The sequence below is a fragment of the Nicotiana tomentosiformis genome, chromosome 11, assembly GCF_000390325.3.
Source record: "Nicotiana tomentosiformis chromosome 11, ASM39032v3, whole genome shotgun sequence".
In the NCBI taxonomy this organism is placed as follows: domain Eukaryota; kingdom Viridiplantae; phylum Streptophyta; class Magnoliopsida; order Solanales; family Solanaceae; genus Nicotiana; species Nicotiana tomentosiformis.
Window position 1 is genome coordinate 86688715 of NC_090822.1, and position 15502 is coordinate 86704216.

At 37.7% G+C, this 15502-nt stretch overlaps 1 protein-coding gene across 4 annotated transcripts; it reads right to left on the bottom strand.

The window, feature by feature from the left end:
* Positions 1-1001: 1001 nt before the first annotated feature.
* LOC104087321 (uncharacterized) lies at positions 1002-7152 on the bottom strand. 4 transcript variants are annotated; one of them, XM_070187888.1, is made up of 8 exons: positions 7008-7152; positions 6144-6433; positions 4996-5067; positions 4227-4291; positions 2782-2938; positions 1748-1831; positions 1552-1641; positions 1002-1435 (listed from the first exon to the last, which is right to left on the bottom strand). In XM_070187888.1, exons 2-8 carry the CDS (start codon positions 6411-6413, stop codon positions 1289-1291), a joined length of 885 nt encoding a protein of 294 aa, XP_070043989.1. In that variant the 5' UTR covers positions 6414-6433; positions 7008-7152; the 3' UTR covers positions 1002-1288. The 4 variants fall into 4 exon arrangements, with proteins under 4 accessions (XP_070043989.1, XP_009590046.1, XP_009590050.1 ...); XM_009591751.4 differs by having other exon boundaries at positions 1002-1438; positions 7008-7143; XM_009591755.4 differs by lacking the exon at positions 7008-7152 and adding an exon at positions 6787-6983.
* Between the last annotated feature and the right edge of the window lie 8350 nt (positions 7153-15502).

Here is a 15502-nt window from a genome sequence, read left to right on the forward strand (position 1 = left end):
CAGAAAATGCAGGTTATTAGATTCTAGATAATTTTTTATACATATTAAGTAGATTTTAACACAAATACAGAATTTAGGCCAAAACTATTGAGTTGTGCTAAACCCGTAAGCATAATTGTAGCTCCGCACTAAATGGAGGAGTGAGTTGTTCAAGAAATGGTTCCGATACCATGTTAAGAAAATGAACATTAAGCATAACTTAACCTCAAATCTAACTCACAAGGTTAAGATTGTCCAACGTTATATAAAAAGATAATGGTTCATTTTTCTCTAAAACACTCTAAACCCTTTAATTTCTCCTCCAAATAAAGTAGTGATTCTGTATTCGTAGGGAACTCTGTTAATTTGCCGGTGTTGCCGTACACGCTAATCTAAAGTTAGACGAATTTATTAGATACTATAAAGCTAAGGTTCGGTCATGAGAATCTTCAGGGAGGTTTCATGATTTCGTCCTATATCCTAAGGAGCTAACTTTATTTATTTATCTTTATAAGCATTCAAAAAAATTAATAAATTATTTCAATAGTGAAATGAATTCAATGGTAAGAACATAAATATTGAACCAGGCAAACTAAAATTCTAAAAACCATATTATATGGCTACTATATTATATGTTAAGCCATATAACCGCAAAAAGTTGAATCATACATGAAATTAGACCTTATCTGCATTGCTAACTTATCGCTGGAGAATATCAAACTTTAAGTTGTGTGGGCTCACACAGACAACTCTTTAAGTTTTGAAAGACAGTGGGACACTGCAAAGAGAATGTTTACCAAATCAATAGTTCAAGGAAAATACTTCTTTTTCCACTTTGAGTTCATTCGGCCAATATATAACTGTACAAAAGGGAAAGGATTCTTATAAACGTGAATACAAGAATGTTTGCTTCCAACTTTGCTGAATCATCTATATATGCATCTAATAGTTTTGATCTTTCTACAAAACCTTAAATATAAATAGTAGTCAACAGTAATTTGAAATAAATTCGAGATGGCGAGTTTTTAGCTGACATGAAAAGCCAGGGGTCTCTATAAGAAATACAGTTATGTTACAAAACTGGTCTTATCCAGATGTGATGATTGTACTAAATATCATAGATACACATGCCAAGATCAAAAGAATGTAATATACAGCTTGGTAAAAATTGTTGGTTCTTGAAACATCAGTATGCTGCTATTATCCATAATACTACTTACAAAACAGAATGCAGCATTTAGGGTTAAAAACGAGGTCGGTTGCTGGAACCTTTCATAACAGGAACTGGTATGCACATGTCACAACTTTTTTAAACACGATCCAGCGTTGCAGGCACAGACGAGTCTGTCGATGCAGGGACAGAAGGTGTAGCTGATGCCATGGCAAACTGTACACCTGTTGACTGCCCAGATTGTACCACAAATGCAAATTGTGCTGTTGCTAATGCTGCTGCCTCCTGCTTCACCAAACCATGAACACAAGCTTTACAATCAATTATAAGTAAAGACACATGCACCAAGCTTACTAAAAGTATTTTGGCAAAACATTTCAGACAGCAGAACTAAAACCAACCTCTCTTTGCCTGCGCTGCTGCAAAATGCTGATGGCCCAGACCATGATGTAGCATGGTAAAAGAAAGCCAATTAACCGAAGCAAGAAAAGCTGCAAGACCACACATTGATTGGACATATAATTTCCAGCATTAATAAAAAATCTTTTTGCGAGAAACGGATAGAAGAAAATAGCACATATGGATATCCAAAATTACCGAGAAGAAAGCAGATGGATCTTCGTCGTCTCCGTCTGCATCTGCTACAGGTAATGCATGACGCAAGAGCAGAAAAGCCATTAACTGCCAGTCCAAAAAGTATGTGGATCATCAGTATTAAGTGCAACTTTAATAAATACCCATGTCTTTGTAGACACCAGCTCCAACTTCAAATAAATAATGACAAAAAGGTGTACATTTTTAGATATCGTCCACATCATGGAAATTGAAGAAACTATTTCTAACTTGATATTTTCTTCAGAGCCAATTGAAATATAGAAAATAAAGGAAACCTTGAGATTAAATGAATAAGCATAGTGGAAGAGACAACATTTGTGTCCCTAAAAGTTTTCTTTTGTTTATCTACAAGAATAGTTTAAAAAACTCAATATTTTGGATTATTGTTGTTCTTTGGAGTGGAAGTGACTAAGAGGTATTTACCCACTCCACACTAAGTTGCTCGGACTGGATGCGGGTGTCCGACACAGGTGCGGATCTAAAGGTCGGATCCTTCATGGTCTAAATTTTAAGATTAGAGGGTATGGATTCAGGTACGGGCGCAGGGATTCGGCTAAAAATAATTCAAAAATCTAAACATAGAGTTATAAAAATATATCTAGATTATGAGACATTACGTGGAAAGCTTAGAAGGTATTCTGGAAAGGAGAAAATATTGATCAAGAGGAGAATCCGAGAAAGAGATAAAAGGAAAATGACAGACATAGGAATTTCTATATACAAGTATTCCATTTTCTTCAGTTTCACCTAGCTTTTGTATTGATTTCAGAAATCATTGGATCAATCCCAAATTTCTCCGTTGGTTTTGGTCAAAGTACTCAAAATCGGTTGACGAGATCCGGTACGGATCCCACACCCACATCGACATCGTGTCGACACGGGTACGGCACCAAAAATAAAGAGTCTGCGCAACTTAGCTGCTATAAGGTGAATCATGCTTGACTGAGGCAATGAGAGATGTGGTAGAGGCTCAGAATTCTAGCTTTTCTCGGGGACAAATAGCAGTAAATGCTTACAATTAGAGCAGCAGAACGACAGAATGCAACACCACTTGCATTTGTGGCATTATAATCATCATATTCAGCTTCCAAAAGTTGGCGTTCAGCCTCTCTAATCGCCAAAAAGCGAGGATCATGTAAATCAAGAGGGGTTCCAGCAATTTGCCATCCTCCCCTGCACAACAGTGAGGCAACAAATTAGCTAATGAGCTACGAAGTAAAAATGCTGAATCTTCATTACCAATGCCACCACTTAAAAATGCTGAATCTTCATTACCAACGCCACCACTTAACTAATACTTGAAAACAAAAAAACAAATAGGAAATAATATAACACAATGACCATGATTCATCTAAATTGTACACAGTATTGTTAAAGGCAAAGCACGCTTTGGAGCTTTACGTGCAACTGCAATTAAAATGAGCTGCAAGTGAAGAAAAACTAAAAGTTATATGTACACCTTTAAATATACATACACAGATAAGATGAAAAACCTATAAGTAAAAATAACAACTATATATGCAGAGGAATTGGAATAACTTTGATAGTTTGATCAAGTGAAAGAATAAGCAAAAGCACGTCAATCAAGTGAAAAAATAAGCAAAAGCACGTCAATCAAGTGAAAAAACCACCCTAATTATGCAGATGAGTGTCTCACTCAGTTTTAATGACTAGTTTTCTTACTGAATTTCCAGTTCCCATAACCTCCTCCTCCTTAATGGCCTGATGACTCTCATTGGTATAACATACTAGTACATATTCTTTTCTCTTTGAATTGTTCTCTTAACAATTACAACATTGTTTTAATTGTCATACTTATTTAGAGGTGACCCCTTCGAGGTACCAACCATGATATTCCCAAACTAACCTTATGTAAAAAGGAAAAAGGTCCACATTTGCCATTGTACTATCTGAAATTGCTCGATTTTACCCTCTATTAGACTTTCGTTCAATTCATACTCTTGCCTTTAGCAAATAGTCTCGTACTTGACATTGATGGAGCTCCAACGTGAAATGAATGGACTCCACATGTCCAACTTCTTTGAGAAAAAAAGACCCAAATTTATCCCTCAACTTTTGACTATGGTTTAAAATTGTCCTCGGGTTTGGGGCTCCATTTAGGGTCAAGCACAAAAAGAAACCTTTTCCTAATGGCAGGAATAATATTAGACCAAAAGTCCAATGGAGGGCAAAGTTACTCAATTTCGGATAGTACAGGGCAAATCATTTGCCCCTTTTCCCAATTAAAATTGTTGGTTGGTTCGTATTGTTGTAAGTGAATGCCTCAGCGCCTTGGTGCCTTAGTGAAGTACGCCTATCCTAGCAAAGTGCTCAGCGAGTGTTGTGCCTCATTACAATACGCAGGCATGCCTTTAAGAACACTATTGGAAAAGCTAACATAAAAGGGAAGACTTAAGACAAAATTAACAAAAGAAACAACCAGTTAAGAAAGTAAACTTACCCAATATCTATAATAGTCTCCTCTGGCTGAGCTCGAGGAGGGGCAGTGTAGCCAGGCTGGTATGGCTGCATGTTGAAAACAAAATGAGAAGTTATACAATAACATGGAAAATCAATAGAAAATGCAACAATCTAAAAGTATCAAGCTCAATCCCAAGTTCCCGAAATCTGTAATTACTGATAATCAGTTGGCGAACTACATATAACCCCAAGAGGCTTACAAAAGAGAATAGAACAACTATAGGTGAATACCAAAACATTGACTTGACAAAAATAAGCATTGATCCTATCTACAATAAAGAAATTCGAATTTTGCATTCATGCATATGTATGTAATACATCAAAATCATGATTATAATGTTGAAATTTTAGACAAGTAAAAAGTTTCCAACGCTAAAAGACGAGTGAGACACTGAGGTAATTTGCAAGAAGCATCCTCATTGACATATGTGCTCATATCACAAAATAAAACTTTTTTCTTTGAGAAAGAAAAAAGAATTCATATCATAAAACATATCACATTGAGTACCGTGATTTAGTTCCATGTGCTAGAAAGAACCATTTCTTTTCCGTAACAGAATAAATAGATGGACAACTTAACGAAAAGAACAAATATTAACGTATGGTGACAAAAGCAGGAAAACTTTTACTTTCTCTTTGATGATTTTTTTCCTTTTTAGGCATACGATAAATGCTTATTTAATAAGCAAGTCTTTTCACCTATCTCATAATATGCAATATTGTGCAAATCAACTAGAACAGAGACATACCTGATGGCAAATCTCACAAGTAATGTCACCCTTCTCATTGCACCAGTGTTGAACACATTTCCGATGTGCATACTGCAGGTCAATTGCATTTACTAAAATCATTAGCACTTAGACAAATTACCCATACAATAAATGAAAAGTAGGACAATTGAAGAAAGGAAATAACGCGGAAAGACCGTAGAGCAAGAACTTGAAATACCTAACAACGGTAACAAATCGCATAATCTATCAGTACAATAAATGAAAACAGCAACACTGAGATTTGTGCAAATACACAGGCAATAATCATAAGAGGTAGGTAAGGCATCAGACCATCAGCATCCTGATACTCAATGTAGGATGATTATATATGTAGGTAAGGTTCATGTCTTGGTTCAAAATACGTTGATGACCACAACCTAAGGGAAGAAAGCTTGCTTTAGGGGCTCCAGATAATCGCCTAAAAAATGGATGAGATCACCAATGAGCAGAGGCGGACCCAAGGTTTTAACATGACGGCGGCACCAGTATTCTGCTCAACCAGTGCCCCCTAAAGGCTTCTAGTGTACAGAGTGACAGGTGATTTAAATTAACCATTTTCAAGGTATTCACATATACATATACAAGATTTCTGCCTAAGTTTACAGGATTCGGTGGCCCCTCAAGGTTACACATAGGTCCGCCTCTACCAATGAGGCACCATGGAGACATAACTAAACAATCCTAAGAACGGACACGACCACCATCACCCAGAGGATATGGTGATGGTGTAACCTATGGGCAGCCTATGAATTGATTGTTGACATACAGTTGACCAGGAGAAAGATCTTAACTCAAGACAAAAGTAAGAGTTGACTTCTAATGCAAATTTATGGAACACAAGAGATGGAACAATTAGGAAAAGGGAGCTTTAAAAAACACCTAAAATGTAAGGTGTGCCAGGGTACGTGTGTATTTGAATAATTTTGCGACTCAATACGAGAATAACTAAATTTGCTAACAACAAAGACCACGGGAGAACAACAAAAAAAAAAAAAAAAAAAACTCAGTGTAATCCACATAGTGGGGTCTGGGGAGGGTGGAGTGTACGCTACCCTACCTTGCGAAGGTAGAGAGGTTATTTCCGATAGAACCCGGCTCAAGTTGTTCAAGGAAAATAGAAAATTCACCTTGAGACTTCCACTGCAAGCACAAGGGCTCTCCAAATTGTTCAAGGAATCTTCGTCTTGGCAAATGCGGCACTCTGCATTCCCAATTAATGGAACCTCCTCATTAGCTTCTTCTTCTTCTTCCACAGCCAATTCTTTCTCCTTTACAGTCTTTGAAGAAGAGGGTCCTCCCACATCTGGCTTCTTCCTGTTCTCAACGGCAATTTGAACGGTTTCTCCTCCATCTGGGTTCACAACCCGGTCATCATTCACCACCAAATGCTCTCCCATTTTATACAACGACAATATTCCTACATTAAAAAAACTCATATTTTCAATCGGATCCTAAAATAGTTGAGGTTCGTTGTAGGTAAGATCTTTTTCCAGAAAATCAAAATAAAACACAAATTTCACAGTTTGGGATTAATTATATGAAGAAAGGTAAGATCTTTATTCACGAAATCCAAATAAAAACAAATTTCACAATTTGGGGTTTATTATATGAATAAAGGCAAGATAATAAAAGTGAGATCTTTATTCCAGAAATCAAAATAACCACCAAATTCACAATTTGGGTTTAGTCATATTATACGAGTAAAAGCAAGATAATCCATTAAAAGATCATTTCATAAAGAACAATAACAACTACAGTACTATATATTACCTTCAAACTAGTTGAGATCATATGATAGATTTGATAGAAAAGGGAAAAAATAAAAGAAAATTGGATACAGGCCTTGGAAATTTCTACAAAAAGAAATTCACCGCTCAAGCCGAGAAACCCAGCAAGAACAGCGAATCTCTAAAAAATCAAGTCAAATGGAAAAGAGAAATTATTTAATTAAAAAAATGAAGCAGAGCAAAGTAATACGTAGTAAAATGTACCTGAAAAAAGAGAGAATCAGAAAAATGATGGTGGAAAAGGAGAACAAATACGCGGTTTTGTTGCACAGCCAAGAAAAAAATAATGGAGGGGGTAGAGTTTCTGTTTAAGCTTTGAAATTGTACAAACCGAACACCGAATGTCCACGTTATTTTTTTCTTTTTTGCCTTTTTTATTGTTATTTTTTGTTAGCTGTCTTCCTCGTAAAATTGCTCCAATTAGAAGCTTTACAGCTTTATTCTTTTTGTTTTTTGGAACAATGCATGCAAGTACATAGATATTCAAATTTTACGATTAATTGCACAAAAGGTCATCAAATTGGTCATCAAATTTATAAACTTATTGCAGAAAAACTAATATGCAATTTTTTATAACAAAAAATCACTAAACTTTCACTATATACAAAAACGGCCCACTAAAATCCCACAAGTGGGTTATGAGAAGGGTACTGTGTAGTTTGACATTACCCCTACCCTGATGGAGTAGAGAAGTTGTTTCCGAAAGATCCTCGGCTCAAAAAGACGGAAAAGACGAGAAGAGAAGGGAAGGGACAATATATTAGTATCATCAAACAGAAACCAAATAAATAATAACAGCATCATAAGAACTAGAAAATAGTTGAAATGCAATAACAAAACCAGAAAATAAGGCATGATGCTATAAAAATGGAAGGATAGTGTCAACACAACACTAACCACTAGCAGTCTAAGACCAACCCTATAAAACTAGCCTCACCCCCGGACTCGACTACATCTTAACCTACAATCCTAATGCCCGACCTCCACACATTTCCATCAAGGGCCATGTCCTCGAAAATCTGCAGGCACGCCATGTCTTGTCTGATCACCTCTTCCCAATACTTCTTAGGTCGCCCTCTACCTATTCTCGTATCCGTCAAGGCCAACCGCTCGCACCTCCTCACCGGAGCATCAGGGCTCCTCCTCCGCACGTGCCCGAACCATCTGAGTCTCGCTTCCCACATCTTATCATCCATAGAAGCCACGACAACCTTCTCCCGAATATCTTCATTTATAATTTTATCCATCCTAGTGTACCCGCGCATCTACCTCAACATCCTCATTTCTGCTACTTTCATTTTCTGGATATGAGAGTTCTTAACCGGCCAACACTCTGCTCCATACAGCATGGCCGGTCTAACCACCGCACAATAAAACTTACCTTTGATTAACGACGGCACTTTCTTGTCACACAAGACTCCTGAATTTTATCCACCCCACCCTTATACGGTGTGTGACATCGTCGTCGATCTCTCCGTCCCTCTGGATAATCGACCCAAGGTACTTAAAACTACTTCTCTTGGGGATGACCTGTGATCCAAGCTTCATGTCCATGCCCACTTTCCTCGGCTCGGCGCTGAACTGGCACTCCATGTATTCTGTCTTAGTCCTTCTCAACTTGAAAATCTTAGACTCAAGGGTATGTCTCCAAACCTCCAGCCTGTCATTAACACCGCCTCACGTCTCATCAATCAGAACTATGTCGCCAGTGAATAACGTACACCATGGCACCTCCTCTTGAATATGGTATGTGAGTGCGTCCATCACCAGGGCAAGTAAGAACCGGCTGAGCGCAGATCCTTGGTGTAACCCCATAACAACAAAAATGCTCTGAGTCGCCTCCCACTTTCCTAACCCGAGTCTTAGCTCCATTATACATGTCCTTGATCGCTCTAACGTAAGCAATTGACACACCTTTTTCGTCCAAGCATCTCTAGAGAGCCTCCCTAGGAACCTTGTCATATGTTTTCTCTAGGTCAATAAACACCATGTGCAGATCCTTCTTCCTATCCCTGTAATGTTCTACCAACGTCCTAATAAGGTGGATAGCTTTCGTAGTCGAACGACCCGACATGAACTATTTGTCAGGTATAGACACACTCCTCCTCACCCTCACTTTCATCACCCTCTCCCAAACTTTCATAGTATGACTAAGTAACTTGATACCCTTATAGTTGTTACAACACTGGATATCACCTTTGTTCTTTGATATTTGGCTTAAAGTATGTATATTTATATGCATATTGTCTCGCATTTTACTCATATTTTATAGATTTCGAATGTGTAATGTAATAATTTATGCTAATTTGTGATATTTTTATGTGTAGGAATCATCCACAGGCAATGTGGGACGAAGGTGCGTGATTTGAAGAAAAAAGGTGACGAAATGGAAAAAAGGCCACAATGTAGCGCCCAGGGTAGCGTGGGGCGCTATCCAGTGCCAGGGCCAGCACCCCAATCTACCCTGGGTGACGGAAACTTGTCCTATTTCGCTCGGGACTTGGTTATTTCGACTCAAGACGCCCCCAACTCATATAAAAGCAAGTCTAAACCTATTTTGGAAGGAGATACGCCACTTTGAGAGAAAAACATAAGTACAGAACACTCAGGAGCACAGAATTCATCAATTCTTCCATACTTCATCTAGTATTCATACCTTTTATGTTTAAAAACAATATTTCAATTATTGTCATGAACATGGGTGGCTAAGAACCTCATTATTCTGGGGTTATGGGTCGTGTTTGACTATTGCAGTTTGACGGTTGATTGTTTTGCTTGATTTTATCATACTAATTTGTTTATTCAACTTGCACTTAATTATTCTATTACGTAGCTAATAATAGAGTACTATCTACAAATTTATAGTTGAACTCAAAGTGGAAACTATAGATTGCATATAAGTTTGGATTGAGTAAGTTCTTGAATGTGGGCATCGGAGAATAGATTCGTAATTAGAATAGACATATTCTAGTTGCCTTATTTGGTTATTTTGTAGGAAATATACATGCGTTCTTGTTAAGTTTGATTCTATAGACATATAGTATTAGGTTGGCTTGAATAGGTGAGCGAAGCGTCAAAAGAACTTCGCGAGCATAATAAACCCTGTGAATCAACAGATTAGATAAGTCAAGTGTTTATATCAACCGGGAAAACACTATAGGAGATACATGAATCCCATAACCCTGGAATATCCCCATCTCATTGAATTATTTCTAAGTGTTTGTTTGCTCTACTTGCGATCTTATTTTCTTGCTTACTTATTAGTTCGTGGTAATTTATTTGCAAAAATCACAATCATCTTCTTCACTCTTATTTGAGCATTAAATTTATAAATATCTTAGATTGGACAATAGTTGATCATAAATTCTCGTGGGAATAATATTTTCTTATCACTTTATTACTTGTCGACCGCGTATACCTGCGTGTACATTTGGACCCAACATATTTTTGGCGCCATTGCCGAGATTTAGAAATTAGCTACTTGTCTGAAATAAGCTTTTATTTGTTTTTGTTCGTGATTTAATTTGTTTTGTTATTTCTTACTCTATATGTGTTCGTATTGAATGATAAGAAGAAGTAAAAGTTTGAATGATCTTCTGCCTTTTGATCCTGAACCCGAAAGACTCCTCCACAGGTTAAGGAGGAAGGTGAAAGCAAGAGCTAGAACTGCAGAGTTGGGCGGTGTAGTCCAACCACAGCCAATTGAGATGGCAAAATATGAAGAGATACCGGTGATTGAGGCTGCAAGGCCTAGTCCCGTGAGCATGACTCAGGATATCGTGAAGCCTAACATAAATGGGCACTTTGAGCTGAAACTAAACATGGTGCAACTGATAAAATCCACATGGTAATTTGTGGGTTTACCGAGTGAAGATCCGCAGAGGCACATACAGAATTTTTTAGAGATTACAGATACATACAACTATCTGAACGACCCCAAGGACTATGTCGGATTGACCTTGTTCCCTTTTCTCTATTGGGGGAAGCAAAAGAGTGGCTAAACAAAGAGTCAGCAAACTCAATCCACCCATGGGATGATCTAGCACGGAAATTCCTTATCAAATTCTTTCCCACAAAGAAAACAAAGTCTTTGAGAAGCTAAATTATGGGGTTTCAACAAAAAGATGGCGAGACTCTACGTCAAGCTTAGGAGAGATATAAAAAGCTACTCATATATTGTCCACATCACTGTCAAACCGATGAAGTCTTAGGTCATATTTGTTGATGGATTAGACGAAGCATCCAAGATGAATCTTGATTCAGTCTGTAGAGGTAGTTGCATGGCTAGGCCGTACAACAAAGTCCAAATTTTGCTGAACAATTTCACGGCTAACAATAATAATTGGCAAGGAGACGGGGAACCATAGAGAGCACTTAAATAGAAGGCAGCATGTGTTATTGAGCTTGATGATTTCTCAGCCATAAAAGCAAATATAGCAAAGTTAGCCAATCAGGTAAATAAGATGATGATGCAACAAATGCAGTAGGTGCAACATATGTCTACATGTTGTGAGATATGTGGAGAAGGCCACAATAGTAACCATTGTCCATTGAATCCTGAATCCATTTATTATGTGGGGTAGCACAATAGGGGTCTGATGAATTAGAACACTCAGTATGGGAACACTTACAATCTAAACTGGAGAAACCATCCCAACTTCTCTTGGGGCGGTAATCAAAATGGTAACAGACCTCAAGGAAATTTCAATGTATCACATAATCCACCACAACAGGCAGAGGATACTACGAATGAATTGTTAAAGAAGCTCTTGTTTGATAATCAACAACTCTGTCTTAATAATCAGCAATTTCGATCAGAATTCAAGAATTTGAAAAGGCAAGTTGGACAAGTCGCCTCCACTCAGAATGCTAGACCTAATGGGGAACTCCCAAGTGATACTGAGAAGAATCTCATCGAATAAGTGCAAGAAATTAATCTAAGAAGTGGGAAAGCATTGGAGGAGATGCCACCTAGAAAACATGTATCTGAAAGAGAGTTGGTGCCTAAATCAGAGGTAAAAGCTGAAAAGAAAGATGATAAACATAAGAAGGAGATAGAGGTAAGGCCACCACCGCCTTTTCCTCAAAGGTTGCAAAAGTCAAAAGATGAGTCCAAGTACAAAAAGTTCTTAGATATCTTGAGCCAGGTGCAGGTGAATCTACCTTTAATATAAGTTCTGCAAGAAGTTCCTAAATATGCCAAGTACTTGAGAGACATCGTGGCCAATAAAAGAAGGTCGACAGAGTTTGAAACGGTTGCACTTACTGAGGACTGTAGTGCTAGAGTACAGAGTAAGCTCCCGCCTAAGTTGAAGGAACCATGTTGTTTTACAATTTCCTTGGCGATTGGAAAATACGAGGTTGGTAGAGCCTTGTGTGATATGGGATCGAGCATTAATTTGATGCCACTACAATATTCAAGCAGCTCGATCTTGGAGCCCCCGGGCCTACTACTATAACTCTACAGCTAGCGGATCGGTCATTAGCGGTTCCTGAAGGAATTATTGAAGATGTGCTGATGTGAGTGGGGAAGTTCATCTTTCCTGCCGATTTTATTATTCTTGACTACATGGTCGATGGGGAGGTTCCAATTATTTTGGGGCAACCTTTCCTGGATATTGGTGGAGAACTTATTGATGTGATGGAGGTTAAAATAAATATGAGAGTGCATGATGAAAAAATCACATTTAATGTGTACAAGACGCTTAACCTTCCTAATCATTATGAGGATTTGTGCATGATCTGTGTGGTATAATCAAAGTTGATAAAGCAAGGTCCTTATGTGAAGCCTACTGGAATGGAAAAGAAAATCGAGTTATAAGAAGTGGTATTGCGAGCTGAATGTGTAAAGGTAAAAGATAAAAGGGTCAGAGAGGAAAGAGGAGATCCTCCTAGAGCGCGCAAGAAGGCAAAACTCCATGGAAAGAGGAGGAAATGAAAGCGCTCAGCCTGAGCAGAGTAGCAGAGTCGTTCCACGACTATTAATAAGGAGCTTGTTGGGAGGCAACCCAACATGTATTTTATTTATTCTTCTTTTTATTTTTTTAGTGCTACATTTTGTTTGTTTGTTTATTTTGCTAGATTAGGGGAAGTCTGAGTACCCGAAGTTGAAGCTGAGGAGCATGTTTGAGCTTAAGTGTGGGGTCGTCCCGACCCTTAATATTGAGGATCATGTACTAGCCAGGCCCTAGAGGGTCTTAGGGAGTATTTATCATCCTTGTTTTAATAATTTTCTATGTGATCATGCATCGTGGACTATGCATGTCATAAGTGTGGGGTGGAGGAATTACTTTCTGAGTGTAATTGTATGAAAAATATTTCTCATTATTTTTTTTATATAACCCATAATTAGGAGTAGTCTAGTTTTGAGTAGTAGACTTAAAAAAACATTAGAAAAAGCTTGGACTTTTCTCGATGATGGGCCTCTTGGACAGCTTTCTTAACCGATTAAGGTCCGATTAAAAAATACCAAAAAAAATTTCTTTTGTTTTCTTAGGATAGTTAGGTAGTATCCCTTAGTTTTTCTTTTGGCGCCGGTTCTTTTCCAAAGGTGTAGCTTGAACCGAGTATTTTGGTTTTATCTTTTTGGGAGTAGGATAGAAAAAAACCTGAGTTGCTATGAGATACTTGCTGACATGTTTGGTGCTAGCACATTAGGCTATGGAATGCGCTATGTCTTCCTGTTATATTTGATTTGAAATGTGATGCCTAAGTAATATAAATAGCCTACTGTGTGACGTATTTTCTCGGTTGTCTGACTTGTATGTCACCTAGAGCATTATTGCTTAAAATTTCTCAACTGTATGTGCTTGCCTGACTTGAGAGTTGAATAAAACCGTCTTGATTGAGTCATGTGCAATGTGTGTGTGAAGATTTATGTTATTTTGTGCTATCCTGTGTAGTCTAGAACTTGCCCCATGTGTTAAACGAAGCGAAATCATTAAGTGTGCTATTCTAGGAGATGACATAGACATTTATTTCTTGATCATAGATGTGCTTGTCACTTACAAGTATAATTTTCCCGTTGCTAATCCCTTTGAGCCTATAGACCTTTTCTTTGGCACCCACACTACAAGTCATATCCCTATTTTGTTCTTAATTTGAGCTTGTTGAACCTTTACCTCCGAAGGCATTTAGGCGCTAAAAGAACTAAGGTGAGATATTTGGGAAGTAGCTTTCGAGTGGAACCATGGAAGAACTCCTAAGGTGCACTAAATTTGTGAAAAATACCACTAGCCAATGAACCATAATACATGGAGTGTGTGTAGAAAAAAAGAGAGAGAAAAGAAAATGCAAGAAAAAAAATAGACAAATAATGTTGATAGTCAAAAAGAAGAAAAATACACACCTTCTAATCTTACTAATTCGTGCTAGTGGGTATGTAGAAGTGCTTAATTGAAGAAAGAGCTATGTTTTGAATGGTTTGTGGCGAGTGAATTGGTTGAGAAGAAAACGTGCTCGATTCTTGAGTGTACTGTATTAAAGTGTTTAGGAGGGTTGGTCACTATTCCTAAGTGTATCCTATTCGTTCCTTAGCCTACGTTACAACCCATAAAGTCCTAATTGATCCTAGATTTGGCTAGCTTAGATTAGTAAAGATGTATACTACGGAAAAGCTTATGGTACGACCACGAGATGCACATGAATTCTTTGTGAGATTGAGCGACTTTTGTTCAATTGTGTGATGTCCTTAAATTATGTTCAAAGTTATAGAATGTGTGGACTATTTCTATATTCACTCTCTTATTTATTGGTGAGGTCACCTGATCTCTTGACGGATTGGTAGTTGTGGATAGGTTGTTTGAATTGGTTGAATTGCATTGTGTATAGTTGAGCATGTTTAAAACGGGAAGAAAGTGAATTTCGTATGTTCATGCTTGATTACCACTATCGATTATAGTCAAAGGTAGAGTGTATGATTGAAAAATTGAATTGCTCTTCCCTAGTTGAGATGTGCATTGTTGGGGTGTAGTTATAGTTCCAATTGCTCAAGGGCGAGCAAGAGTCTAAGTGTGGGGTGTTGATATTCGGCTTAAAGTATGTATATTTATATGCATATTGTCTCGCATTTTACTCATGTTTCGTAGGTTTCGGATGTGTAATGTAACAACTTGTGCTAATTCGAAGTATATTTATGTATAGGAATCATCCGAATGCAATGCGTGATTTGAAGTAAAAAGGGGACGAAATGGAAAAAATGCCACAAAGTAGTGCCCAGGGTAGTGTGGGGCACTTCCTCTGGCGCAGAAAATAGCCCCTAAGATTTTCCAGGGCCAGCACCCCACGCTACCCTGGGCGCTGGGTGCGTGGAGGGACATACACTGCTTTGAGAGAAAACCACAAGTGCGGAACACTCGGGAGCACGAAATTCATCAATTCTTCCATCATTCATCTAGTATTCATAACTTTTATGTTTAAAAATAATATTTTGATTATTGTTATGAACATGACATGAGTGGCTAAGAACCTCGTTATTATGGGGTTATGGGTCATGTTTGACTATTGTAGTTTGACAGTTGATTGTTTTGCTTGATTTTATCATATTAATTTGTTTATTCAACTTGCACTTAATTATTCTATTGCGTAGCAAACAATAGAGTACTATCTACGAATTTATAGTTGAACTCAAAAGTGGGAACTATAGATTGCATATAAGATTGGATAGAGTAAGTTCTTGAATTCTGGAATTAGAGAATAGA